At 52.1% G+C, this 11,527-nt stretch overlaps 1 protein-coding gene across 15 annotated transcripts in view; it reads right to left on the minus strand.

Annotated features, from left to right (window-relative positions):
• The window catches only part of RALGPS1 (Ral GEF with PH domain and SH3 binding motif 1), a 284,196-nt gene that overhangs the window by 147,608 nt on the left and 125,061 nt on the right, over window positions 1-11,527 (minus strand). For all 15 annotated transcript variants that reach the window (XM_006154099.3, XM_014590021.2, XM_027774049.1 and 12 more), the window contains one exon: window positions 8,974-9,066. In XM_006154099.3, coding sequence (XP_006154161.1) covers window positions 8,974-9,066 — 93 coding nt within the window. The remainder of the gene's footprint in view (window positions 1-8,973; window positions 9,067-11,527) is intronic.

Below are 11,527 nucleotides of genomic sequence, written 5' to 3' on the forward strand. Positions count from 1 at the left end.
CAGAGGCTCCTCTGGCCTTGCTGAAAGGTTTACGGCTTGATTCTGCGGGTCAGGAAGTAGGTCTGAAACCTGCTGGTGTGTGCTGCCATGGCCAGAATGCCTCTCTTATGGCCTTGGCACCCTGCAAGGTGCTTGGGAATCCATGAGTTTTCACCGAGTGCCACGTCCCTAGAATTTTTCCTCCCGGATCCCCACTAGGACATGCCCGTCCCTCTCCCTCATTCCAGCTCAGTGTCTCCCTTTCACTGAAAGCTGTCACTGAAATACAGGGTTAGAAATACAAAGGACTGGTAAAAGTTGGCTGACAAAATATACATTATCAGGGACCAGCAGTTAGCGTAATGGCTATGTCACTGGACTCCCATGTTGTCGACCGTGGTTCACGACCCAGACCCGGTGGCTTAAAACTCATGCCAGGCGCGTGTGCATGCATGCCCAGGAACCCGAGAGGAGAATGGAGAAGGGATTGCGGCATGGCCACCCCCCCAGGGGGTGATTTCTCACTTTCTGTCTCTCTGTCTCTCTCTGTCTGTCTGGCAGGCGAGCACACGCGCCCTATAGCAAAAAACAAACAAACAAAAAAACCTCTCCAAAAAAAAAATCATTATCATAAAACTAGGGGTAGTAAAATGAATGTTCAAATGGCAAGTTACAAAGAAAGCAGTATCAAAACACTGTATCACAGCACCCCACTTTAGTGGAGTAATGAGCATAGAGCTCCCGACCTAGCAAGGTAGGGGCAGGGAGGGCGCAAAACACTGTCTTTAACCAGGAATGTGAAAAGTCCAGAGCCAGGTCGTGGGGGCTCATTCCAATAGTGGTGTGAGAGCAGCTTAGAAAGAGGGGTACAATCAGAAGGAATAAATCAACTGGAGAATGATGACAGACCATACACAAAATAGCCTGACATGGGGCCGACAGGTGGCATGGTGGTTAAGGTGCTAGACTCCTCCATGGCCGATGGTGGTTTGAGTCCCAGACCTGGCAGCTTGCGCTCGCTTACTCTCTCTCTGGAGAGTGTGTACTCTGTAGCAAATTAAAAATTAATTAATTCTTTAAAAAAATAAAGTTTGGGGACCAGCAGTTGGCATAATGGCTTGTTGCTGGACTCCCATGTAGTCGACTGCAGTTTGAGTACCGGACCCAGTGACTTAAACTCACGCCGGGCACGTGTGCGTGAGTGCGTGCCCAAGATCCTAAGAGGAGAATGGAGAAGGGATTGTGGCGTGGCCATCTCCCTGGGGAATGATTTCTTGCTTTCTATCTCTCTCTGTCTTTCTGGCGAGCGCACACGCCCTATAGCAAAAATCTCCTCAAAAAATAAAAATTTAAAAAAGCTTGTCTTACAGGGAGGGCAGCCTCGCCAGCACATTTGATAATAGTCGAAAATAGCTAAGAGTAATAATAGCAGCAGCAGCAGCAGCAGCTAATACTTATCTGGCCCTAACTACATGCCAGCACGCTTCTAAACCGTCTTCCCATGCCTACACAGCTAATCCTCACCATCAGAGGTGGGCAGGCCCAGGCTCGGCCCTAAGGATCTAAGGGTCCATGCTCACAATCTCCATGTCCCTTGTTTTTGGTCAGGGTTTCCCATGCCAAAGTCAGTTATGTGATTCAGACCCCAAGCTGGAGCCACAGAGAGTGCTTCTTTCTTCTCTTTTTTTCTTTTCTTTTCCTTTTCTTTCTTCTTCTCAAAAAAATTTTTATTTGCTATAGGGCATGTGCACTTGCTAAGGGATGACCATGCCACAATCCCTTCTCCTCCATTCTCCTCTTGGGCATGAATGCACGCCCACCCAGAGTGTTCTTTAAGCCCCCAGGGCCGTGACTCGAACCACACAGTCGGCCATGTGGGATCCAGCTGCTTTGCCCACCCACCTGCTAGCCCCTGGCAGTTTCTTACAGGTAACTTTTCTACTTGTGCTCCCTGAGGGCTCTCCAGCTGGACAGACTTCTTGCTGGGGCAACACCTAACGGCTCTCTGATTCCTGGACTCTCCTCCCCATGCAGGCCTTAGAACTTGGGCCCCCGCCACAAAGTCCAGAGGTAGTGGTTCCTCTTAACGCTGCTCACTGACTCAGAGCATCCGTCACTTTTAGCACATGGTAACTTTCCCTTCTTGGCCTCCAGCTTAGCTCTGCTTGTTGGTTTTCTGAACTGGTTGTATTTTGCCCTGTATTTATTTATGTTTGTGTCTTAGGAGCAGGAGATCGGGAGGGAGCAGCTTACTCCCTGTCAGCCGAGTCTACTACATTGCCTCCGAGTCCAAACACAGGCTGTTGAGAGAGTTATCTGGCACTCACTATTACCTTCTTGGAAAACCAAAGTTTGGTTTCAGACATGCCAATTATGCCGCCAAAGGAACACGCAAGCACAGGGCTCTGTGCGGCAGGACACGGCCGTGGGGTTTCGGAGCGGGTCAAGGTCAGGAATGAACTGCAGGCAAGCACGGAGGCACAGAGGTGAGAGCGAAGCTGTCCGAGCCGATGAGCTCATCAGAGGACGCCCAGGACTCGAGAGGGTGGGACTGGGGTCGGAGTGCTGCAGAACAGCCACATCCACAGGAACCGAGGAGTCCAGGCAGCCTGCTGTCAGGATGCCGGAAGAGAACTGAGCCAAGGGAGGAGAGATTTCCCGAGGAGGTGATGGACGTCCAATGTTGTGGCAATGGCAAGGAGGCGGAGGTGAACAGGGCAGCAGTTGGCAACTGGCAGTTTGGGAAAAGCGGCTCCAGGCGAAGCTGCTGAGGAATGGTGGGAAGGAGTGACTGGCCGCTGCAAATGCTGGTTTCCTCTGCTTCCAGCTCCTCTCCCTCACTTGTCTCACGCCCATGTTCAGAAAACCCTGAGACATGCAGCCCAGGCCTATCACTGCCATCAGCGTCAGACGGGAGCCCAGGTCCCGCATGACACCGGGAGCAAAGCCACTTCCTGCATGAGAGACCGAAATCTCAAATATGTGAATGCCGCTGTCTGCCTTCTGTGTATATCTGCAAAGTGGCTTTGGCTCTTGAGGTGGAAGGAGCTGCTCTCTGAACTGCAGAGGTCAATGACCTCGTGTTCCCAGATGTCTGGGAGTGAGGGACGCGCTCCCAGGATGGCTTCCCATCCACGTCACCGCCCTGCAGACCAGCCCTTATGACCCATCGGCCGTGATTTCCTCCCTGCCAAGAACTTCAGTTTTCACTTCGCTGCTGCAAATGAGTCAAACTCTCTGGATCAATTCAGTAGGAAAGAGCGAGTCACTCTAGGAACGTGCACAGAGCAAGCAGAGCCTATGTGCACGTGTGTCCATGTGGCACATGTGGCACATGACTGTGGCCACCAAGACAAGTGAATCGCCCATAATCCAGGAATTCCACACACCCAGGTCACTCGCTAAAACATCCGTTTCCTCTTAGGATCGCTCTGAACAGGGGAAAGAGGATCGCTCTGAACAGTGGAAAGAGTTCGCAGCTTCAGACTTGCTCAGGCCCCAAACCTAGGGATAAGGCTTCAGATCCAGCATCCCGTCCCTCATGTGCCCTATCAACTCTGTGGAGTGCGTGCCGTCTCAGTCTGCTGCCTTCCATGTCTACTGCCACCCCCAGTCCTAGCCAACATCCCTTTGCTCCTGGGTGCTCCCCAACCTCCCAGCAAGGTCCCCAGTGTCCACTCTCAGTTCCCACCCTCACTCCACTGTCTGCTACACAGTAGCAACAAAAATTAAAAACATATAGGACTAGATGGCATAATGGTTACATCGCTGGACTCCCACATGGCCGACCGCAGTTGGAGTCCCAGACTGAGTGACTTCAAACTCACACCAAGCACGTGTGCATGTGTGCCCAAAATCCCAAGAGGAGAATGGAGAAGGGATTGTGGGGTGGCCATACCCCCTCTGGGGAATGATCTCTCACATTCTGTTTCTCTATCTCTGTCTCTCCAGAGAGCATGCGCTCCTTCGAGCAAAAATCTCTCTTTAAAAACAATTAAACATAAAAAGGAAACCCTGTTGCAGCACAGACCCTGTGCTGCACAGGCTGGGATCACCTTGGAAGCCCAGGTTCGATTCCTGGTCCAAACGATAGGCCAGGTGCAGTGGCATTTACCTATAATCCCAGTGACGTGAGAGGCCGAGGCCAGACGATCGGAAACCTAAGGCAAGAGGATCATTACCTTGAGGCTGGTCTGGGCAACGCAGCTAGACTCTGTTTTAAAAAACAGCCAGGCATGGTGGGCCATGCCTGTAGTCTCAGCTGGGAGGCTGAGATCTGGAGGACCACTGCTATACAGAGAGACCCTGTTTAAACAACCAGAATTCAAACCCACACAGACACATGCACACATATACCTGCCAACAGGCCAATGTAAACCAGATCACGTCTTCCTCCTGTTGAAAATCTGCCTGTGTACTTTGAATGGAGCTTAACTCCTCTCCCAGGCTTTGAACCCTACGTGATCAGCTCCACTGCCCATCCAATATAGCTTACACCAACCTCCTCCTGGCCCCCTGAGCTTGTCCCTGTGGTGGGCCTTTGCAACGCTGTCCCCTCTGCCTGGAACACTCATGCCCTCATCTGGGCATGGCTGGCTCCATTCCGTAGTTCAGGGCACCGCCTCAGAGGGCCCGCCCTGAGCACCCAGATGCAGCACACGCCCAGCCGTGCCCAGTCACAGCCATCTGTCTTGGTCTTCAGTGTAGCCTTTGCTCCCGTCTGACTGCACCTCACTCCTTGTTTCTTGCCATCCATAAACATTTATTGACCACTTCTGTGCCAGCCAGACTAGGCCCAAATAGATGCCCCCAAATCACGTGTCTATCTCCCCTCAATAACAAGGAAGCCTATGAGGACAGGGGCCCTGACTACAGACCCAGGACCTGGCACGCAGGAGGCATTTGATAAATATTTGATCTGTGGAATGAATAAGAGCCGCGTGGTGATGTGTAGTCAGGAAATCAGAATTGGCTGATATAACTTCTTGCTTAGGTTTCATAGCTTTGAGGCAGCCAATATTCCAAAGTAGGCCCAGTGCTGGGATAAATCATTCCCTGCCTGCACTTCTCCAGGCCAGCCATGACACCCTCCCTGTTTGTGTATCAGCCAACATTCCGTAAGGGCCTACTATGTACAGGACTGTGCTTAGTGTCAATTTGTCCTGTCCAGCTCATGCAGCTGCTGACTCTCAGCCACCAGCCATGGACAGGCCAATAGGCTGCCCTGCCCTGTCCTGGTAGTGACCAGCAGACCCTCCCTGGAGGTCATCGATGGTGCAGCCAAGTGGCAGGTCTCCCACCCCTGGAACCCCTTTCTAGCCAGGTTTCCCATGTACCCAGGGTTTGGAGGCGAGCGTTGGGTACAGCACACACAGAGCTAGCTACACCCTGGCCCCTGGGGCCCATGCATCAGCCTCATTCTTCCAGCTCCATGTGCCACACAGTCCCTGTGCCTCTCTGTCCCTGCCCGGTGCCCAGCCTAATTCCATCACAGGCTCTGCCATCATCAAGCCCCCGGCTCACTGGTCAGGCTGGACAGGACCTCTCAGGGTAAGGCCGCAGCACACTGGCCTGGGCGCTCACCCATTCTGGGGGCTTGGACAGGTCACTCCACCTCCTGGAACCTCAGCTTCCTCCTCTTCCAAACAAAGACTGTAACAGCAGTGGCTTTTCAGGTGCTGAACCCTCCAGGCCCCCTGCTCCTCCCTGCTCTGGGGCCACTGAGGTCTCACCAGTCCCAGCGCAAGCGACAAATAAGGAGAGAGGAAACAGGTTTTTTTTTTTTTTAAATCATTAACCATAATATATTTCTGTGGTTAATATCATTACCAGAAATTAAAAGTGAAAGAAAGATGCACTCCAGAACAACAAACGTGTACAACTGAAACAGCAGACGTGTACTGGGCTGGGCCCGAGGCAGTGGAGCCACCACGAAGGGAAGGTGGAGGCAGAGCTGTCAGTGACATCGCAGAACAGATGTGTGCCCCCTACCCCGCCCCCGAGCCTGCTGTCACCAGACAGGTGAGCACAGACAATGGGGTCGCCCCTCCACGGGGCTGGGCTGTTGTGGCTGAAGGGGTGGGTGATGAGAATGGCCCCCTCCTCCTAATGCTCAGTGCTGGCTGCTGTCCTTGGGTAACAGGAAAAGGAGTGAGAAGAGGGCTTGCCTAGAACAGAGGCTGACTGGTGGCTTCAGCTGCCCCACGATTGCCCCTGGAGACCCCACAGCCCCTGCAATGTGTATTGCCTTCTCTCTCCTGCCACAGCCGTCTGGCAGCTGCCATTCTTAATTCCTAGGATATGGTATCTACCTTCTCTTCACCCTAGAAAGTGGTCCTTTGTAACCAGGGAGACTGTCCTAACTCTCAGTCCTTAGGACATGAGAGGAGGTCTCTCAGAACAGGAACGGGGATGTGTTCTTGGCCCGAGTTTCCCCTGTTCCATGGGGACATGTAATCTCAGCTCCCTGGCATCTCCCTGATTCCCACCTGCTAACTGCTCACCTATGTGGCAGACAGCAGCCAGTTCCAGGGGAGTGGAGAAGGCACAGAAGCCGTGGCTTAGACTAACCAAGAGTAAGCGGCCAGAGGCAAGTTGTAGGGCGGCTTCGAGGTCTGGCTGCAGCTCTCCAGATCGCTGGCTGCATGGCCCTGCCCTGGGGGCCCTCCTCTGGCTTCCCTGTCTGCTGCACTCCAGTGACCAGGTGCCAGGCCGGCAACGGCCACTGCTAAGCCTGGGGAGATAACCACAGGCCACTGAGCTCATCTTCGAAGTTCCTAATGCAGTACTTTTCATACAGGAGGAAAAAATGTAACAAAAACAAAACGGCTTGTTTTGTTAGTAAAGACCCAGCTATTCTAAGCTGCGCTTGTCCAGCCAAACTCACTCAGGCGCAGTGGCAGCTCGTAACACTGCTCAGAGATCGCTGACCCAGAGCGTCACTGGGGTGGATTGCTCTCTGTGTAGGACCCTCGGACTGCACAGCCCCTGTGCCAGTTCACCAGCCGCCCCCTTGCTGACTAAGCAGTGTACAGGTGACGCTGAGAGCTACATTATCACTGACAATCAGGTCTGCGAGTCACAGGGGATGAAAGCCTCAGCCCTCTGGGTCCCCACACGGCTCCCCAGCAGTACAGAAAAAAATAACAGCATTTATGGGGACCAGCAGGTGGCATGGTGGTTAAGGCGCTGGACACTCCCACATGGCCAACCACAGTTTGAGTCCCATAGTTGGTGGCTTGCTTTCTCCCCTTCTTTCTCTCTGTCTCTCTCTCTCTGGTCAAATCAAAAATTAATGAATGAATAAATAAAGTTAAATAAACAATACCTTAAAAATTAAAAAAAAAATAACAGCATTTAAATAAGAGAAAATTCATTTGAAAAAGAATCCCCAAGCAACTTTTTTTTTTCAGAGGTTTTCGCTATAGGGCACGTGCACTCGCCAGACAGAGAGAGACATAAAGACAGAAACCGAGAAATCACCCCCCAGGGAGGATGGTCACGCCGCAATCCCTTCTCTTCCATTCTCCTCTTGGGATCTTGGGCACGCATGCACATGCGCCCAGCATGAGTTCTAAGCCACAGGGTCCGGGATGCAAACCACGGTCAACTACGTGGGAGTGCAGCGACATAGCCATTACGCTAACTGCTGGTTCCCGCCAAGCAACTTTTGAAAAAAGCCTCGCTGCTCAGATGGACTTGAAATCACAGGGCTGGCAGCAACTGCAGGAACCAGCTGCTTCCAAACTTGCTTTTGACCCACAAAGGCATTGCTCAGTGGAAGTTCACCCTAAAGCCCAGCACATAAAAACTCTCTCTCTCTCTCTCTCACACACACACACACACACAGAGACACACACGCACACATGCACACACACACAGGTCTTCTCTGGAGTAAGTGCCTGAGCTGCCTGCTTGGCACCCCCCTCTCTACCCCTCACCCCCTGGTGGCCCTCAAGGCCACTCTAGGGCAGCCGAGGGCTCCGCAAAGCACTGATGAAAGACCACTAGTCCAGGATAGCCCCTCCAGGGATATGGGAAAACGAGCTTCATAGAAGTTCTGCTCTGATGGTGTCTGAAAGCAGCCTAGTTTTCGGACTCCAGGCTAACACCACTGCTCCACTTTGCGAGGACTGGATCTATGGAAAATTGCAATTTAAAGAAACAAGGCTCATTTCTGATCACCTACAACATAATCCCTAAGTATTTTCAAGTCCCCGGAGCCAGCCAAGTAGGAAACAGAGCCCAGCCCACAGACTGGCAGAGAGCAGTTCGGAAATGAGTTGCAGAAGCACATCTGACCATTCCGTACAGTTTCCGGCAGGTCCATGGGACATAAACAGGTCTTGAAAGGCTTGGGCTGCGTGGCTGTGAGAGACCCCGGACCAGGCGGGCCAGGAGGCGGATGCTAACGAGCAATGGAAACAGCGATTACTTCCCCCGTGTCAGGCACTGTGCCAAGCTAAGGAGGAGAACGAGGTCTGAGATATTTTAAAAGTATTTTTACAGGAGAAAAACTTTCCTACAGACTGAATTATATAACCATCAGACTCCACCTCCCAGCTGAAATTATCCACGGCCTCAGATTTCATTTTTTCCTACATGAGGGTCACAGGTTTCTCTAGAGAACCTCATAGCTGTATGGCCAATGACCCAGGGCAGCTGTGAACCGTTGGCCCAGAGACCTTCCCCAGGGCAGTTAGAAACCCACCAGAGGGAAAAACCGGCCAAGTGGAGGGTGGAAATCATGCTGTTGACTTGGCCACCAGGCACGGCGTGCAGGGGCCAGGAAGGTCCACTCGGGGAGGCTTCCAACCCCAGCCACGTTGACACCCTCACCAGTGCCCTGTACCAAAACAGGACCGGAGTCCTGAAGGAGTAGGAGTGCCTAGGGAACGTTCCACTCCTCGTGCTGACTGTCGTTGGCAAAGTGTAGACAGAGAGCCAGAGAAGCGAGAGCCAAAGCCCGAGACAGACTCGAGAAGACCAACTTACAGCCCAGGTCTTGGTCAGCCTGAAGATGGGAGCGCTCTGTAATGCGGACACCACAGACATGAGAGAATGCAGGTTGTTGAGCTCTAGAAGTTTCTTAAAAAAAAGATATGGAATAGATTATTTTGCTGCTATAAACAACAGAACAAAAACATGCTCAAGTGTTACCAAATGCTGTCATATTTATGAAATTCAATTATGCTTAAAAATATCTCATGTAGAAAATATAGTTCTAGGAAGTTCATAGAAACCATATGCTCTTTTTCTCTCAGATCATCAAAAGGTAAGTTCACGTCTAAAACACTTGCAAAATTTCATAAGCTGACTGGTCTGGCTCAGGATAAGGTCTGATAAAGCCCTTCCTATTCTTTCTGCGACAGATCTGAACACCATCCCAGCAGGCCTCTGTAAACGAAACCCCAGCTGTGCTAGCCGCATCAACAGGGCTTCTGGGGTCACCTTAACACGGGGCTGAGAAACAGGCCGGGGAAAGATGTAACCGACCTGCAGAATTTCTCAGCTGGGAAGGCAGGGCTCTGGCCTCTCCACCACTTGACCACGCATCCCTGAGCCAGACCCCAAATTAGTGAAAACATTAGGACTCATTTCGGTCTCCGACAAGCTCCTTCCCATGGGCCGCAACAGGATGAGAACAGTGACAAGAACAGGAGAATGTAACGGTACTGTTCTTGGTTCTACCTGCGGGAGGCCAGCTAACAGGACTGAGGTCCTGTTTCTCATTCTTGGGAGTCCACGAGCTTTGGGTTAGTGTGCAGGCTCTAAGATCCAAAAGACCTCGATCCAATCCCAGCTCCCACTCCTTGCACCTGCTCCGGCAGATCACCTAATGCTCCGGAGCCTTGGCATCCTCATATTTAAGACGAGGAAGGCTACTGTGGCATCTATGTGACATTAGACAGCAGGTGTCCCCTACCTAGACCAGGGCTAGCTGAGGGCTCATAGGATGTGGGCCTTGGTCTTCTTCATCTGGAAGGAAAACTCACCTTTCCCATCCCCCACAGCTTGTCTCAGATAATGGTTGAGTGTCCCTTACCCAAAATGCTTGAGACCAGGAGCGTTTCAGATACCGGGCTTTTCTCTTATCTTCAGATTTTGAAATATTGGCATATATATAATGATGCATTAGGGGGTGGAACCCAAGTCTAAACACAAAATTCACTTCCATTTCATACACACCTTATACATACAGCCTGAAGGTGTTTTTAGACAATATTATTGTATTGCCTGCAACCCGCACCTCCTTAGGTCAGCTGTGAAATTTTCACTGTTGATGTCATGTTAGCACTTAAAAAGTTTTAGCTTTTGAAGCATTTTGAATTCTGTATTAGGGATGCTTCGCCTACACCTCTAAACTCAGATGCCACTTCCTTCGATACGCCTTTTCTCAGCGTGTTCCCAAATGCAGGTGGTCAGGGACTCTGCCCGGGTTCCCACAGAGCCCGCATCTGGGGCGCGAGGAGTTCCTGCTTTCTACTGCCCCCTTCCCACTCTGGACTGAGTTCTCTGAGAGCAGGAACGTGGCTTCGCCTACATCTGGCCCGTAGTAGGGCCAATGGAGTGAGTAAATCAGTGCGAATCCCTCATGCCTAGTCCTCACAGCTCTGCTCCTCCTCGGAAATCTCTCCCTTGCCACACGAGTCACTACTTGGTTCCTTGCATCTTGTAACATTCTCTAATTGTTTCCTGAGTGTAAGAATAGATTCTCTGAGCAAACTGCATTTTCTTCTACTCATCTGGATTGCTATGCTTGTCATAGAATCTCTTTTTAGAGCTGAGAGGGCTCTGGGGCATTATCTAACCCACCCCTTCATTGTCGTAGGTGGGAAAACCAAGGCCCAGAGAAAGGACGGGGCTGACGCGAGGACAGACCCAGGCACAGAGACAGTGTGACCCACCATGAAGAAAACGCCAGAGACTGGGAAGGGGCGCTTCAACTCCTCGGGTGGGGGTGGTCTGTTTATTTCCAAACAGAAAGCTCCAGAAGGGTTGGGACGATGTCCCATGAAGCCCAGCAGTCCCAGGTCCCTCAGGAGAGGGCACAGGGTGTAAACGTGGCCGGTGCCCTCAACATGTTAGAGGCTCACGAGGGGCAGCAGAGAGACATGGCTCTGACTCCTGCTGTGCCACCGGCTGCCCAGGAGGCCCTGGGCGTGGACACTCACCCCTCTAAGCTGCCCTCCTCTGTGCAAATGGGAGAATGAACCCGAGCACAGCGTACCTCGACTGCTATGGGCCTGGTTAGGAAGGGGTCTTGGTGAAGGGTGGCATTCCTAGGATCTGGGTGGGATGACAACGCATGCACAGAGGACGCAGCAGTGAACAGACAGCAGTGCTGGGGCCGAGAGCCAGGCCCGCCCGGACGGCATGAGCAGCATAGAGGAGAGCTGCCCTTCCTGGCATGAAAATGGTCCAGGAAGGTCCATGGGATGGCACAGCCTAGGCTGGCAGAGATGAGGGAGAAGGGGCAGGTGGTGCCCAATAAGCCACAGGACAGAAGCCATCAGGCAGGGGGCGGGGGGTCAAGAAGTGGGTGGGG

This window comes from Tupaia chinensis, unplaced genomic scaffold, assembly GCF_000334495.1.
Source record: "Tupaia chinensis unplaced genomic scaffold, TupChi_1.0 Scaffold000394_1, whole genome shotgun sequence".
Classification (NCBI taxonomy): Eukaryota; Metazoa; Chordata; class Mammalia; order Scandentia; family Tupaiidae; genus Tupaia; species Tupaia belangeri.